Genomic DNA, 17,556 nt, shown 5'->3' on the forward strand with positions numbered 1-17,556 from the left:
TGTCTCTCGTCCTGGGTACCTTGCTATTTAGCTAGAGGTTATATTACTGCCAGTCGTAGCCTTAGCTCAGTGAGGTAGGTGTGCTTCTGTGCTCTGCTTCTGATTGGTTCCCGCCTGACCCCGTACCTCAACATCTATTTGCCTAGCCCCTTTGTCTTGATCAGCTACTTTTCAGGAATTCTGACTATGCCTTTGTCTTTCCCCTTAGTTTACAATGAGCTCTATTGGTATATGACCCCGGACCTCTTGACTACCCTGCCTCACAGCATGCCCGCGAGTGGGGACTAGCGTCACATAAAGTGCCAGGATCAAAGCTTTCTGTGATTCCAAGAATTCACAACCTGCTTGCTCAGAATCCCCTTTAGCCACTGATAAAGTTTGGCTAAAGTATTGCAGTAAATACTTGGCTACTAGAGAGGGAGGAGGGAGATGCAGCTGCAGGTTCTTTTATGCTTTGTAAAACTGTACACATGCGAAGGGGAAGAGGAGCAGAAAGCGACATGTCTGGGCAGTATACAGTGCTGAAAAGGTATGGAAAAATACCCAAAGTACACAGGATATATGAAGATCTCGAAGAATAGAAAAAAGTAAGTACCATTCAGGGAGCGTCGGAGCTTGGCCTCTTTCTCTCCATCGTCGTCTAAACCTTCTGCCTTCAGCTTTTTCCAATTCAGCTCATCCTTCTCTTGGATTTTCAGATCACTGTGAAGTTCTGCTAATTTTACAGCAGAAAACTGGAGCTAGAAGGAGATAAGAGTCAAGAACAGGGTGTTCAGGGTGACAAGTTTCCTGAAATTATCCATTTAACACAAGGAAAGGTAAAGTAAAATAAGGGCGAGGGTCACCTGCTGGACGCACAGATGGTCCGAGTTTTTTTTTTTTTTCATTTTGCAAAACCAAGTAGAGTAATCTGATAAAATGTTTGGGGAGGTGAAGGTCTGTATGTATATGACTGCATAATTAAAGGGTTCAGCCAGTCCCCAAATATTGAGCTAAGTTAAAGAGGTGATGCAAAAGCAAAGCTTTTTTCTCAACTCCCTATTTATTTAGTCCCATAAATTCTAAGATATTTTCTAATATACTTGCTTTAAAAATTCCCTAACTACACCATCTACCTGCTTTTGCATTTTTTTCTTACTTCCTGTGTTATGACGATTCGTTTGAGTGTTACCAGTGCTTGCTGGGATACTCAACTGGAGCATTATCAACTGTGACGGTGACAGCAGCCCCTGCCCCCTCCCCGAAATGAAGTGTCATCAGTGACGCTCGTTTCATGGGCTGGACCTTGCTCTGTCCCCGAGTGTCTCTCCCCATGTGCACAGTCTCCACCAGTGCAATGAGAGCAGCATCTGGTCTGTTGTCGGTTTAGATGAATAGTAAGCCGACAGCAGAGCATGGTCACTATTCCCCGCAGAGATCAGTTACGTCACCGGTGGTGGCGGTGCTAGTCTCCTGAACGCCAGGCATCGGGACACACCTTTGCTGCCGGTGTATTACTATTCGGCTAGACAGACCGGACCCCTGCTCATCGCACAGGGCGCTGGGGAGACTGTGTACGGGTGGGGGAGGGGGACATAGTGAATACACTCCAGGACAGAGCAGGAACCAGCCCCTGAACTGAGTGTCACTGATGACGCTTCCTTTTATGGAGGGGGCAGGGGCTGTGACAATGACAACGCTTTGTTTAAGTATCCCAGTGCATTCTGGGATACTCAAATGATCAGAAAGGAAAAATAGGAAAAAAAAATAAAAAAATAAAAAATACAAAAGTGGTTAGATAGGGTAGATAGGGAATTTTTAAAGGAATGGTGAGAAAATAGCTTAGAATTATGGGATCAAATAAATAGGAAGTGAGGAGAAAAATGCTTTGCCTTCGGACCACCTCTTTAAATGAATTACTAATATAGTACAAGTACGCCAAGTGCCCAGATCCTTCGGTAGCCCCTGCAGTGCTGGAAGCTTTCCTTTTTCTCCTTACAAGACCAGAACAGGTGTGTGAAGGGGGTTGGCTGATCTTTCCCATAACTAAAGTATCAGGGCACCAGGCTTATGATAACCTATTCTAAAGCCATATAATTGACACAAAAACACTACTCTAGGAAGATTTTCTACAAGATTTTGGAGGAATCTGTGGGAATTTTTGCCAATTCATCCAGAAGAGCATTTGTGAGGTCAGACACGGATGTTGGGGAGAGGCCGAGCTCACAATCTCCATTCTAGGTCATCCCAAAGGTGTTGGATGAGATTGAGGTCTGGGCTCCTTGCGGCCAGTCATGTTCTTCCACACCAAACAGGTCTATCTTGTATACTAGGCACAGTCATGGGGAACAGAAGAAGGCCTTCACCAAAAGTCAGAAGCTACAATTGTCCAAAATGTCTTTTGCTGAAGTATTAGGATTTCTTCTTGCTGGAACTAAGAGGCCGATGCCTACCCCTAAGAAAACAGGCCCATAGCATTCACCAGTCAACTGGCACAATGCAGTTACGTTCTTCTAGCTTTCACCAAACCCAGACTCGTCCATCAGACACCAGATAGAGAAGTGTGATCCGTCACTGCACAGAACATTCTTCCACTGCTCTAGCGTCCAGTGCTGGCAGCTTTACATCGCTCCATCCAGAACTTGGCAATGTGCTTGGTGGGGATGAGCGGAGCTGTGGATGTTCGGTTCAGGTACCACAACTCAAACCTGAACCCGGCCTTTCAATAAGGTTTGTTTGAGCCGCTGAACCTGAACAGCAACACAGACTTGTGGGAGAAGTCAGTGTTTGGAGTCCGTGCACAGACACTAGGTGTCCAGTAAGGAAGACCCTGAACTTTACCGTTTGGGTTCGCCCATCTCTAGTGCTTGGCGATATAAGGCTGCATGCAGCTGCTCGGCCATGACACTCTCGGCGGGGGCGCAGTGTTTGTGCGGATAGTAATACCAGAGGAGGTCTATGTTATGTTGACACCAGATAGTTGGTGACTTTTCTGCCCTCTGCTCCTCAGCACTCGGTGACCTCACTCTAACGGGGTCTCCATTCTGTGACAGTTGTTGTGGCTCTTTCACTTCTCAACAATATCACTCACAGGTGATGGGGAAGATTTAGGAGGAAGAAATGTCATGAAGGGACTTGTTACCCCAGTGGCTCCTATTTCACGACTGCGCCGGTATCAGTGAGCTCTGCACCACCAGCCGTTCTGTCACATGTTCGTAAATGCAGAAGGAATGGTGGAGGGCCGGATGTTATACAAAAGGGAGCCATGAAGGCGGATGTTGTACATGGAGGGCGGGTGACCAGATGTTACACAAAAGGGGGCGATGGGGCTGGATGCTATACATCCGGCAGAGGTGTGTCCCAATATTTTTATCCATTTCCAGTTTTTAATATCTTTTATAACTTAAGCTCATTTTTGCTTTTCTTTTGGGTTGGAGAACCCCTTCATTACAAATCTTCTGTACCCCACACTGACATGTGTTGTATTGGACCAGAGTAATATGAAGCTAGTGGAATCAGGCAAAGACATCTTGTACAATCTAGGGAGAACTGTGATATCTCTGGTTTTCCTGAACACAAGTGCCTTCGATAACAAAAAAAAACGCACTTCGCTTTAAAAGTCACTTCCAGATTTCTCTCTTCGCGCCGTATGTGAAATATTAGGTGACATTTTAGGAGCAGAAGATTAATTTCATTCAAATCTTAACACCATAACCTCGCTGCTGTTTCCAATAAAAGCAGACTGACATTTTCAGAGGAGGTCAAGATCCCCGAATAATAATGGAAAAAAAAACCAAAAAAAAAAAACCCATGACATCTTACATAGGACAAAGATACCCAAAACACAACATGATCTCTCAAAACTCGTGTGCTGTTCCTCTAATTCCCCCTGTATATCCATGCAGTACTGTATGAATGTATAGGCCCCCAATTTATAGGGTTTGATCACTAATATAATCTTGTTGACTAATTCGGCATCAAGATCAGACCGACGGTGGTCCAACATATGGCAGCCCCCCCAGATCAGCTGTTCTCAGCTCCGGCAGTGGACGGATGCGAACAACATATGGAACAGAACAGCACTGCTCTATTAAAGGGAACCTGTCACCTGAATTTAGCGGGACCGATTTTCAGTCATATGGGCGGGGTTTTCTGGTGTTTGATTCACCCTTTCCTTACCCGCTGGCTGCATGCTGGCTGCAATATTGGATTGAAGTTCATTCTCTGTCCTCCGTAGTACACGCCTGCGCAAGGCACGACAGTTGCGACGTGTGGCAATGCGTCGCACTGCGTCACTAATAGAAGTCTATGGAGAAAAAAACGCATCCTGCAAGCACTTTTGCAGGATGCGTTTTTTACGTGCAATGCACGACGCTAGTGTGAAAGTAGCCTCAGGCTACGTTCCCAGTATTTAGTGAACTTTTGATGTTGAAGATTTTCTCCACCTATTATACACTCACTGGCCACTTTATTAGGTACAATATGCTAGTAACGGGTTGGACCCCTTTTGCCTTCAGAACTGCCTCAATTCTTCGTGGCATAGATTCAACAAGGTGCTGGAAGCATTCCTCAGAGATTTTGGTCCATATTGACATGATGGCATCACACAGTTGCCGCAGATTTGTCGGCTGCACATCCCAAAGATGCTCCATACAAGGCAGGATGGATCCATGCTTTCATGTTGTTTACGCCAAATTCTGACCCTACCATCCGAATGTCGCAGCAGAAATCGATACTCATCAGACCAAGCAACGTTTTTCCAATCTTCTACTGTCCAATTTCGATGAGCTTGTGCAAATTGTAGCCTCAGTTTCCTGTTCTTAGCTGAAAGGAGTGGTACCCGGTGTGGTCTTCTGCTGCTGTAGCCCATCTGCCTCAAAGTTCGACGCACTGTGCGTTCAGAGATGCTCTTAGGCCTACCTTGGTTGTAACGGGTGGCGATTTGAGTCACTGTTGCCTTTCTATCAGCTCGAACCAGTCTGCCCATTCTCCTCTGACCTCTGGCATCAACAAGGCATTTCCGCCCACAGAACTGCCGCTCACTGGATTTTTTTTCTTTTTCGGACCATTCTCTGTAAACCCTAGAGATGGTTGTGCGTGAAAATCCCAGTAGATCAGCAGTTTCTGAAATACTCAGACCAGCCCTTCTGGCACCAACAACCATGCCACGTTCAAAGGCACTCAAATCACCTTTCTTCCCCATACTGATGCTCGGTTTGAACTGCAGGAGATTGTCTTGACCATGTCTACATGCCTAAATGCACTGAGTTGCCGCCATGTGATTGGCTGATTAGAAATTAAGTGTTAACAAGAAGTTGGACAGGTGTACCTAATAAAGTGGCCGGTGAGTGTATAAATTAGATGACTTTAGTTTTGGGGGGTTTTTTTACATAAATTTTTATTGTTTTTGATGCTGCGGTTTTTGTCTCTCTTTGGTTTATCACGCTTTAAATAAAGTTGCTTTGTTTTGGATATTTCCTAATATTTGGTTTTGACAAAACTTTATTGATACAGTCATGTACGGATTACAAGCTTTTTTTTTTTTTTTTTTTTACCTGCAAATTTTCCGCATCTAATACAAGTTTACGGGGTTAATCTGCATGTAAAACTCGGCGTACCCGCAAGAGAAATTGACATGTTGCGGATTTGAAACACGCACTGCAAGTCATTTTATGCGGCAAAAACAAGAAAAAAGCCCAGTGAGAAGATTTTCTATAAAAAACAAAACAAAAAACTCATAGTGGACGCAGCATTGGATCCTACTTGCACTGAAAATATGTAGGGAGAGGCATTTCTAATAGAATAGGTTAGGTCCCCATTAGAGAATGTTCACCTTGTTGTGGCTGGTGGGCTCACACAAATTGACTACCTTGTGTGGCAAGTGTTTCTATAAGGCAGTAATGCAGACAATTATTTTATATTGTCAACGTTTGCACGTTAGTGCTTAAAGAGGCGGCTGTATTCTTTAGTGTGCACATTATGCAGTCACAGACGCTTGCACCTGTTCACACTTGCTTCTGTTAGGGTATGTGCACACGCTGCGGATTTCGCTGCGGAACCGCACCTGCGGGTCCTCAGCGGTTTCCCATAAGTTTACAGTACAATGTAAACCTATGGGAAACGAAATCCGCAGTGCACATGCTGTGGAAAAAACCGCGCGAAAACGCAGCGGTTTATATTCCGCAGCATGTCAATTCTTTGTGCGGATTCCGCTGCGGGTTTACACCTGCTCCAATAGAAATCTGCAGGTGAAAACCCACAGCGGAAACCGCACTAGAAACCGCGATAAATCCGCAGTAAAAACCGCAGCGGTTTTGCACTGCGGATTTATCAATTCCGCTGCGGAAAATTCCGCAATGGAATCCGCAGCGTGGGCACAAGCCCTTAGGACGTGCCGGCCAGTTATTTTTTTCCTGAAACTGAAAGCTTACTTTTTTTTTTTTCGTGTGCGGAGCTGTATTTTTTATAGATAACATATTTTGTACATACAATCGCCGTTCATTCACATTTCAATAGGCTCCCAACTCGCACAGTAACAGGTCGGCGCCCCACAAGTGTGCCGCATAGTGTGCCGATGGGCGTCAGAAGCGACAGCTGCCATAAACTGATGAGATCGGAAGTCAGACACTTTTTTTTTTCTTTTTATCCATATCATAAACCCGTCCCTCTTTTCTGCCAGCCCATCCACACAAAAAAAGGCATTGTGTTTTTTTTGGTTTTTTTTTTTACTGCTCTCCATTTTTTTGAATTTCCTTTTTTAAAACTGTTTTCCAGTGCTTTGTATGGTAAAGTAAAAAGTGTAATTCAATACAACACAAACAAATAAGGCCTCACACAACTACAACGATATAAACTAAAAAAAAAAAAACAAATAAAAACAATTACAGCTCTTGGAAGAAGTGGATGAAAGAGAGATGACGAAAAAAAGTCACCCTTCCCCTCCTCCTTTTTAACAAAACGTTTTTAAAAAGAAGTCAAGTATGTCAATGAATATCCAGAGGATATAATTACTCACTGGAGTTAGTGATTTGTAGACTTCTCATTATAAATTAACACTTATTAACTTCACATCCCGCTAAGAAATGCATCCTCATTATCTTCGGATCAGTTTTGTTTTTTTGTTTTTTAACATATTTTTCAGGCTGAAAGGCCATGTAAAAAAATGTTTTTAATCATAAAAGGAAAAATAAAGTTAAAGTTCAATAAAAGAGCATTAAGGCCATGTTCACACGCTCAGTATTTGGTCAGTTCTTTACGTCAGTATTTGTAAGCCAAAACCAGGAGTGGGTGATAAATACAATGTGCCAATCATGCAATAAATGTTCTAAACGCTCATACGGCGAAATTATCTTTTTTGTGGGCTGCACAAAAGATCATCGTTCTCGACAGCAGATTGTATTGTGAAAATAAGAGTGATGCCGAAATTAAGGCCAGCCTACCCGCAACTACCCTACCTTTATCTACCGCCAATATACATTTCAATAGCGGCAGTTAAGAGTATTTATTCCTAAGCGCCACTTTGTAAAGGTGATGAGAATTAAGTGTACAGCGCCCCCCCAGCGTCCAAAAATCTGATTCAGGTTAGTTTTCACAGTCCCCAGTCACGTGATCGACGTTATTTACCGAATAACGGTGATCACAAAAAAAAAAAAAAAAAAAAAGGGGTCCGGCTTTCAATTCCTTTCTCTCTCTCCTCTGATGTGTTATAGCATACCTAAGGAGAGAGAGAAATTAGGTCCTCGGTACCTCCGCCAACCCCAGTCCCTCCTGTTCTGTCCACCGGCGTTATCTTCCTGGCAGAAAATGGCAGGTGCATTATAGAAACTATTACAGTGATCCAATTAAAAAAAAAAAAATAGAAAATCAAATACCCCTTTATCACCCCTAGATAGATAGATAAAAAAAAAAAAAAAAAAAAAGCAGTATTACTTACCGGTAATGCTCTTTTAGTGAGTCCACAACAGCACCCTACTGGAGAGAGGGATCTGCCCCACAGGAACAGAAAACCTACAGAAAATAAAAGGGTGCGGTCAGCCTCTCCTCCTCAGTTTTGATTTCAGAGTACCAGGAGGACCGCCAGTATTAGGCAAATACCATTATTTTATGTTCAAACTTATTTGCTCTATATTTGGTGAAAAAAATTTACTTATTAGTGCACACTATATTAACTTAGGGAGGGATGTGAGATGGTGCTTTCGTGGACTCACTAAAAGAGCATTACCGGTAAGTAATCCGGCTTTTTACACTTCGCCACGACGGCACCCTACTGGAGATTTTCCAGAGACCATCACCTAGGGAGGGACCACCGTGCTGAGGACAGTCCTGCCAAAGTCTAGGTCAGAAGTTGATGATAGGTCTAGCCTATAGTGGTTATAGAAGGTAGAAGGATCTGACCAAGTTGCCACCTTACATATAAGTTTCAATTGGAACGTCCCCTCTTTCGGCCCAGGAGGATGCCATAACTCGGGTAGAGTGTGCCGTTATCCCTTCCAGAGGGTCTTCTTTCCAGCCAGTCTGATAGACTCTCTGATCCACCGGGATAAGGTGCTTCTTGTGACTCCATGACCCTTCTTGCGACACTGGAAGGATATGAATAGAGCCCTACACTGTTGCCAGCTCCTGGTCCTTTCAATGTATTTTAAATACCACTCTCCTAACATCTAGAGTGTGATACCTCTGTTCCTCAGGAGTAGAGGGATTACTAAAAAAGGTGGGTAGGAGTATTTCTTGTGATCTATGAAATTTCTTTGCTACTTTGGGAAGGTAAGAGGGATCTGGTTTTAGAATCAACTTATCCTGGAACGTCAGCAGGAAAGGTGGATCTATGGAAAGAGCTTGGATGTCACTGACTCTTCTAGCCGAAGTCAGTGCCACCAATAGGGCCGTTTTGAGTGATAGGTATTTAAGGGGTATCGAGTCTATTGGTTCAAAAAACGGAGAGTCTGTTAGGGCTTGTAGAATTAAATTTAAATCCAAGGGTGGAATTCTAGGTATGTTAACGGGATTTATTCGTTCGCAGGCTGTGATAAATCGGGACACCCATTTATTTCCTGCAACGTTATAGCCATAGAGGGCCCCCAGTGCCGATGATATGTGGACTTTTAGCATATTTACAGACAAACCTAGTTCCTTCCCTTTTTGAAGGAATTCTATGATAGGTTGTATTGGGATTTCTGATGTGTTGGAAGATGTATTGAATTATAAGAATTTTTTCCATATTTTTGTATATATTTTTGTGGTGGAATGCTTTCTACTTTGAAGGAGTGTATTGATTAAAGGGCCACTGTCACCCCCTCCAGCTGTTATAAACTAAAAGAGCCACCTTGTGCAGCAGTAATGCTGCAGTCTAACAAGGTGGCTCTTTTAGTTTTTGATTCAGTTATTCCCTCAATAAAGCGTTTTAAAATTTGCCCTAAATACCTGTCTGCAGACCTGGAGGCGGTCCGAAGCCTCCTCTGTGAATCTCCCAACGGCCGTCACTCTTCTCTTCTGGGGATGTGGTCGCCGCCCCTTCGCGCTGTTTCTTCTTAAATCCGGCGCCTGCGCTGTGCGTGCCTGCCTGGGACAGGCGCAGTCTTCATTGTCCGTCATAGGTCAGATGCAGGGTGCCTGACTGCGCCTGTGCGGGCAGTGCGGCCACCCTGTTGCTGAATCCCCGCACTGTGTTATTCATTATGCACAGTGCGGGGCTGGTATTCCTGGGCATGCGCACTGCGCTGTTCAGACGCTCCCCCGGTCCCCCGCCTTCCAGCGTTGCCGTAATATACAGGTTTCCTTGCCAGCGTTTGGAATGAAGCAGCCGCAAATAACAACGCTGGAAGGCGGGGGAGCTGGGGGAGCGTCTGAACTGGGGGAGCGTCTCTTACCGACTCCACTAAATTGTCCACACTATCCAAGGGAAAACATGACTGTCCCTCGATTTCTGATGATGACGATGATAGGGAAGCGTCTGAGACTACCACCTGGCCACTATCGGAATCTGATGAGGATATTGGTGTTTTAGATTTACTTTGCTTTTTTGTGGTTTATCCTGGGACATAGCCTTTAATTCCTCCCTAATAATGGTACGCAAGTCCGTAATAGATACCGCCGCTCCCTGTGTGGTCTCGGTTATACACAGTGTTTGCAAAGCTTTTTAGAGTATGAGTCTGGAAGGGGCTGGCTACATAAAGCGCATTGCTTATGTTTAGTTTTAGGTCAGCTTAATAGGCAGAGTTTTAAACTCACCCAGTGAAGCTATTAGTACCGGATCAGAAGGCCGAGGTCCTGTCCTGGATCTGGGGTCCACTGCGTCGCTTCTGTGACCGGTATCCGAGGATCCCCTGTTGGAACGATCCTTGGCGGGGGCTACTGAGTCTCCTGCTGGAGGATCCTTAGCACCTGGGGATGACATGTTGCATCGCCGAACGCAGCGCCTGTTTGGCTTCTATAGCGCTTTCTCTCATTTTTTTTTTTTTTTGGAGCCTCCTAGTGGTTCCGGGTCACTATTGCAGCTCTGCGTATGAGCGAATCAGCGCTCCCCCCACCACTGACCTCAGCCTGGACGCCCCGGAAGTCCAATAACTACTTCCAGAGCAAAAGCATCTGTGGCGGTCGGTGCATGCGCGGTCCGAGATTTTGCACAGAACTGCATTCCGGAACGCTGCCCTCAACTCACCCGACTCCTGCCGGCCAGGGCTTGCTCCGGCGCCACTCCCGCCGCATGTTCCAGATTGATGCCTAGCGGCACCCGAACTTCCATCAGACGAGGGGGGAGCCGTCAAACAGAAACTCCCCTAACGCTGCCTCTGGACTGCAGCCCCTGCCATTCCCGGAGATACTGCACAGGCGGCGTGCATGCCCAGGTACTTTCTGCAGAAAAAAATCCTGTCATTCCCGCAGGAACAGGAAACCTAAACTGAGGAGGAGAGGCGGACAGCCCCCTTTTATTTTCTGTAGGTTTCCAGTTCCTGTGGGGCGGATCCCTCTCTCCAGTAGGGTGCTGTTGTGGCGAAGCGTAAAAATTGTAATTTTTATCCAGTCTTTGCAGTTGGGGTTAGGGGTGTAGTTAGAATTGGGGGGTTTCCACTATTTAGGTACATCAGGGGCTCTTAAAACAAGACATGGCGCCACCATCGATTCCAGCCAGTGTTACGTTCAAAAAGTCAAACGGTGCTCCCTCCCTTCTGAGCCCTGCCATGCGCCCAAACAGTGGTTTACCCTCACATACCGGGGTACTCAGGAGAAATTGCACAACAAATTTTGTGATCTATTTTCTCCCGATACTCTTGTGAAAATAAAAAAAAGTAAACATTTTTTTTGTGAAAAAGGGTAAAATGTTAATATTTTCATTGATTTTGTTCTCATGAAGCACCTGAAGGGTAAATAAACTTCTGGAATGTGGTTTTGAGTACCTTGAGGGGTGTAGTTTTCAGAATGGTGTCACTTTAGGGTATTTTCTGTTATTTTGACCCCCCAAACTCACTTCAAATGTGAGGTGGTCCCTAAAAAAAAATGGTTTTGTAAATTTGGTTGGAAGAAATTAGAAATCGCTGGTCAACTTTTTACCCTTATAACTTCCTAACAAAACAAAAAATTTGGTTCCAAAATTGTGCTGATGTAGACATTTGGGAAATATAATTTATTAACTATTTTGTGTGACATAACTCTGTGATTTAAGGGCATGAAAATTCAAAGTTTGAAAATTGCCAAATCAAAATTGTCACCTTTTTTTTTTTTTCTTTAAACACACAAAGAAACGCAAGTTATATCGAAGAAATTTTACCACTAACATGAAGTACAATATGTCACGAAAAAAAAAACAGTCTCAGAATCGGTGGGATCTGTTGACGCGTTCCAGAGTTATTACCTCATAGACAGTGGTCAGAAGTGTAAAAATTGGCCCGGTCACTTAGGTGCTAATCTGGTGACATAAATGCAGCCCAACTTTTCCGATTTTAGGCTCGGTCAGCACTGAATTTGTGGCCACAGTAAGGATGTACAATGGGTGGATGACGCGGCAGTGAGAGGCAGCGTTACACAGGCGCCACCTCCGCTTTCTGCCTCGTCTGCAGCACAAAATTGCTTCACATTTCTTATTTCTCCTACTGAAGTTACAGTAAGGTTTTGCCTTTCTTCATGATAAAGACCAGCAGCACACAAGTAATGAGGCCATTTGTGGAACAATTTCTCACACTTGTGTTTTTTTTTAAGGGGTTTTCCTGCCCCGCGCAATGCTGCACCGGAGGTGATCTGTGCCGGTAACATTTATTTTACTCACTTATATGGCGCCATTAATTCCTTAGCGCTTTACAGACATTATCAGCACTGTGCCCATTGGGGCTCACAATCTAAATCAGGAAACCCACACGTACACAGAGAGAACAAAAAAAAAAAAAAAAACTCCTTGCAGATGTCCTTGTGGGATTTGAAGTCAGGACTCAGCGCTGCAAAGCAACAGTGCTGACCACTGAGCCACTGTGCTGCCCTATATAAAAGCAGCGTTAACCACCGAGCCATCCTATATAAAAGCAGTGTTAACCACCAAATATAAAAGCAGTGCTAACCACCAAGCCACCATGCTGCCCTATATAAAGCAGTGTTAACCACCAAGCTATTGTGGTGCCATATATACAGTGTTAACCACTGAGCATTCGTGCTTCCCTATAAATAGCAGTGCTAACCACCGAGCCACCGTGCTGCCCTATATAAAGCAGTGTTAACCACCAAGTTGCCCTACATATAGCATAGTGCTAACCACCAAGCTATTGTGGTGCCATATATACAGTGCTAACCACTGAGCATTCTTGCTTCCCTATAAATAGCAGTGCTAACCACTGAGCCACTAGCAGCACGCCCCAAACAGCTTGCATAATACCACGCCAGGTGTGTGGGGCTTCTCTCTCCCAGCTCCTTATAACATCTCTGCTTGCTGTTAGTGAAAAGAACAATACTTGTTTCCAACCAGAGGCCGAGAAACCGTACAAGAGAATTCACCTCACCTGTGCTGGAATCGGCCTGGGGGCACCTCGGGGGCGGGGCAATGCACTCTGACACACCCCCGCGGCACTTCCAGGCTAATCTGCATGTGACTTCAGATCCTGATTTTTCAGCGCTGGCTCAGCGGTTACTACAAGAAAGCCAGGATCATCCTGATTGTTGCGTCAGGCAAGATGGAGCCGCACCACCAGTCTGATTGATCAATTGTCCCGACAGGTCCCTATTTAAAGGGGTCTTCTGGCTGCAGGAAACCCCTTTAATGAAGCCAGAGAACAGTGTGTTGCAGGAGGCCTAATGCGTCACTGGGGCGCACTGTATCCAGCCTGTAGCTCAGTGCAGCTGTCCGGACCCCGCAGCCATCACTGCCCAATGCATTGTCTATGGAGATCACATGACCTCATCACTCACCCTCTGCGCCTTCTCCCACACTTGATTCAGCCTCTGTATCCGGAACTCGGCCGCCTCCTCGTCCGCCCGGTTCTCATTCACGTCCCGGGAGTATTTCCCACCCCCGGCCCGGACACCGAGCAGCTGCAGGGAGCAAAGCAACAGCAGACACCGGCGCATCGGTGCGGACATGTCTACAGGGAGGAGCGGGAGAGCACAGGGACACCGCAGCCTCCGCCGCTCAGTGTTAGGCCGCAGGATCTAGCCGCTCATTGGTCAGCTGCTGGCACGGAAAACAAACTGGCAGTTCATTGGCTGTCCGCAAGCACGTGGACCGCCCACTGTAGAACATTAACTCTCTCGGTGCTGCAGCGCTGGGCTGCATTCCTCAGCATCATTACCTGTTGCAGAGTGAGATGAGGCGAGAGAAAGGGGGCGACACCGGAGTGACACCTGCGTGTAATGGGGGATGGGTGCGGGCTACAAGCACAGCAGACCCCAAAGGGCAAAAAAAATTCTTCACAAGGTTTTTTTTTTTTATTATTCCTTTACTTTTGAATAGGTAAAGGTGGTGGATTAAAAATTGTACTTTTTTTCGTACGTTTTTATTATTTTTTGCTTTGTTTTTCAGTCTCCTTTTGCAGTTTTTCGTGAAAGTGACGTCTTTAAAGCGCGGCGTCGGGCTGAGCTTCACAGGACCGCCAAGATGGCAGCTACAGGGGCTTTTCAGTAAGACCCCAGCTAACATGCCAACCCATTGGTTCTCCGGAATTTCTTTGGGAGGATAGAGGAGGCAACAAATCCATTTATATGCCAGTGATTGACGGCGGCATGTAAAGTGTCGGACAGCAGCGATCGGAGGTGCCTCTGGTTGCTGCTGTCTCAGACACATGCCGGCTGTATACACCTGCACCTGATATAAGATATATGTCGGGAAAGGGTTAATGACTTATCGTTAGGGCAGTTCATCAATCGGCTGCCCCCCCCACGAGAGAAGGAAAAGGCAGCGAAGCTCCAGCCGACAAGCCACGATCCCCACATGGTAGCACCTGGTGTGACCGTCCTTGGTCCTGCACCTCAGCCCAAGTGAACGGGGCTGCGTGTGGCTGAGTAGCGGTACCAGCCACGGCCTCACTCCTATGGATGTCGCTGTCCCAGGTGCTGCAGAATACGTCTGTGATCCCCATCTATCAGTCATTGGTGTAAGGACCGGCCATAACTATCACTGCGCATTAAAAAAACCCATGAAGATGAATCAAGGACTTCTTAACAAGTGAAGGGTTAATGACAGTAATCGGAGAAGCAAATCGGAAGATATATCCACACCGATCACTGAACTGTCAGCACTGGGGGTGACTCTGAGCGCTATACTCAGCTACAAAGAAATCATGGGGCCCCAGAGCAGAAGTCTCAATTGGGCCCCCGATAAAAAAAAAATATATTAAAAAATGCATATTTCACAACTTTGATGCCCTTAAGTAATCTCACACATGAAGATTCATCTTTTATGGCCCCCATAAAGTATGATGCCAACAAAAGTGCCCCCCAAACACAGTATGATACCCCCATGGCGAATTTTTACACAGTACTCTCCACATGCACAGTTTGATGACCCTAGGTTCCCTGCTACCCAACAAAGTATCATACCAAGTATGATACCCCCACAGTGACCCCAACACAGCTTTCCAGTCAGTATGATGGCCCCAGCACAACTCTCCACATTGTATAATAACCCATGCACAGTATTATGGCCCCACTAGACTTCCAAACAGTATAATGGCCCCACATAGCACTGCACACAGTATAATGGCCCCACATAGCCCTGCACACAGTATAATGGCCCCACATAGCCCTCCAAACAATACAGTGACCCCCGCATAGCCCTACAAACAGAATAATGACCTCCACATAGCCCTCCAAATAGTATAGTGACCCTCACATAGCCTTACAAACAGTATAGTGACCCCCACATAGCCCTCTAAACAGTATAATGACACCCACATAGCCCTATAAACAGTATAGAGACCCCCACATAGCCCTTCAAACAGTATAATAACCCCACATAGCTCTCCAAAAAGTATAGTGACCCCCACATAGCCCTACAAACAGGATAATGGCCCCACATACCCCTCCAAACAGTAAAATGGTCCCCAGCTAGCCCCCCAAACAGTAAAATGGTGCCCATGTGACGCCCCAGGGTCCTGGTCATCACAGTGGCATTGCTTTCCTCACCGGGAGAGTGATGTCATGCTTGGAAGCAATGAAGGATATCTTTCACCAGGTAATCACTTACATACAACACGTTCACACTCCAGGCCAGAAGGGGGAGTTTTAAACCTGGTTTAGGGTGAACCCCCCTATAAATACATTCTGGTCTGGAGGGAAGGCGTTTAGTTCAGTCAGATTGTCAGAGGACAGAGAAGAGAGCAGACAGACAGAGTGTCAGAAGGTCTGAAGGGGCCCTGTAGTCAGAGGTACTACAGCCCCTGGAGAAAGAGAACAGAAAGGAAAAGAACAACTTGTGGAAAGTGTGCAGGAGAGAAAAGGCGCAGGAGAGTGACACCAGAGGAGCAGAGCAGTGATTTGGCTACCTCCCTGGCTAGCACAGATTCCAGTAGCCGGAAGACCTAGGCCGTGTCGGACTCTAAGCAACATAGCAGAAACCGGCAGGACAGCTGAACTTTAAGTTACCTGTCCACCTTTACACCTAGGAGGCACAGTGACATATAGAGCCCGGGTCGTGATAGAGACCCTATAAATAGGCTCGAGTCACCTGTCATACGGGTTTGTGTCCTAACCTATATGGGGACAGAGAGGAACTGTGAGGACCTTATCAGACGCCATAGGCAGTAAGGGACTACAACACCACCGCGCTTTGAGGAAGGCTTTCATCTCCACCTGGTAAAGGGGAACTCTGGATTCACTTCCAAGCCGGCCGGACCCTGCCTTTACCTGTGATCTGGTGCCCTGAACTGTGGCTGCCTGAAGCTTCAGTAAACAAAGTAAAAGACTGCAAACCTGTGTCCTCGTTCTTCACTGCATCATTCACCATCTTCCATCTACACACTGGGAGCATTGGGGACCTACTTCACCTGTGGGAAGTTATACCATCACCTCAGGGGACCCCTTTTAGCAGCGTCGGTCCCCACTGACTGAATACCACAGGTGGCATTACGAACAAACTTTATTCTCAAAACCCCTTTAAAGACATTCCCCTTTATTTGGGCACCCAGGGCCACGGACCGGGTCGCAGCCACCTTGCAATCCCCTTTAATTGCAACCGGACCCGGTACCGAGTACCCAACGGCCCTGGCAGGCGACTGACCGACATAGCCCTCCAAACTGTATAATGGCCCACCCATAGCCCTCCAAACTGTATAATGGCCGCCATATAGTTCTTCAAACAGTATAATGGCCCCACATAGCCCTCCCATCAGTATAATGGCCCCTACATAGCCCTCCAAAATCCTGTGAGGTGAGACTTTGGTTACCTTGGTTTACAGCTGTCTAACAAAGTAGTAAGTATATGCAGTATACTTAGAAATCATCGGGTCCCATTACAATTGGACCCCTCTAAAAAAATGGCGAGAGTAGCGGACCATTGGTAGGGTTACGACATGTAGGTGTAGTCACAGAATAAGAAAGCCAGCAATGTCCGAAGACTTGGCTGGCCAAGAAGCTGACCATATAGCTGATATAGAGCCCGTGAATTGGGGGTCCTGGTTTTGAACAGCCCCCGTCCCCTGCCTGGCGTCTGCTCACTTCATTAGGCCTGGGCCAGACTTCTGGGCTCCTGCATCTATTGTGGCCAGAAACATCAGCTGGATGAGATGCAGAGAGAAGCTGAGACAAGTCTTTTGGCATTTGTGCCAACCTTTTCTGTGTCGGCACCTATAGACTAAGGACTCCCTAACATATGCCCCGTGATTTCTCTGCTTTCGATGCTTTTTTTTCAGGGGTGGGGGATTGGGAAGGAGTGAAAATCCCAAATTGTACTTTTGCTCACTGTACCCCATGATTTGTATGTGTGCCCCTGGTGTATAGGCGCACATGTAAGAGAAACAGTGCACTTTTTCGCACAGTTTTGTGCTCAGTTTACTTTAGAGAGATGATATTGACATGTGTGCACATTATAGAAGGCAGGTTTTCTGGAAAAGTCAGTAACTTCATTTTGAGAACCAACACTGAGAATCAATTGCAGATCTTTAGGCA

The 17,556-nt window shown here is 46.0% G+C and overlaps 1 protein-coding gene across 1 annotated transcript in view; it reads right to left on the minus strand.

Annotated features, from left to right (window-relative positions):
* The window catches only part of LRPAP1 (LDL receptor related protein associated protein 1), a 46,790-nt gene extending 33,164 nt beyond the window's left edge, over window positions 1–13,626 (minus strand). The window contains exons 1-2 of the mRNA XM_077280062.1: window positions 13,366–13,626; window positions 596–740 (exon numbers count right to left, since the gene is read on the minus strand). Coding sequence (XP_077136177.1) covers window positions 596–740; window positions 13,366–13,536 — 316 coding nt within the window. The 5' untranslated portion in view covers window positions 13,537–13,626. The remainder of the gene's footprint in view (window positions 1–595; window positions 741–13,365) is intronic.
* Window positions 13,627–17,556: the final 3,930 nt, after the last annotated feature.

The sequence above is a fragment of the Ranitomeya variabilis genome, chromosome 1, assembly GCF_051348905.1.
Source record: "Ranitomeya variabilis isolate aRanVar5 chromosome 1, aRanVar5.hap1, whole genome shotgun sequence".
Taxonomy (NCBI): domain Eukaryota; kingdom Metazoa; phylum Chordata; class Amphibia; order Anura; family Dendrobatidae; genus Ranitomeya; species Ranitomeya variabilis.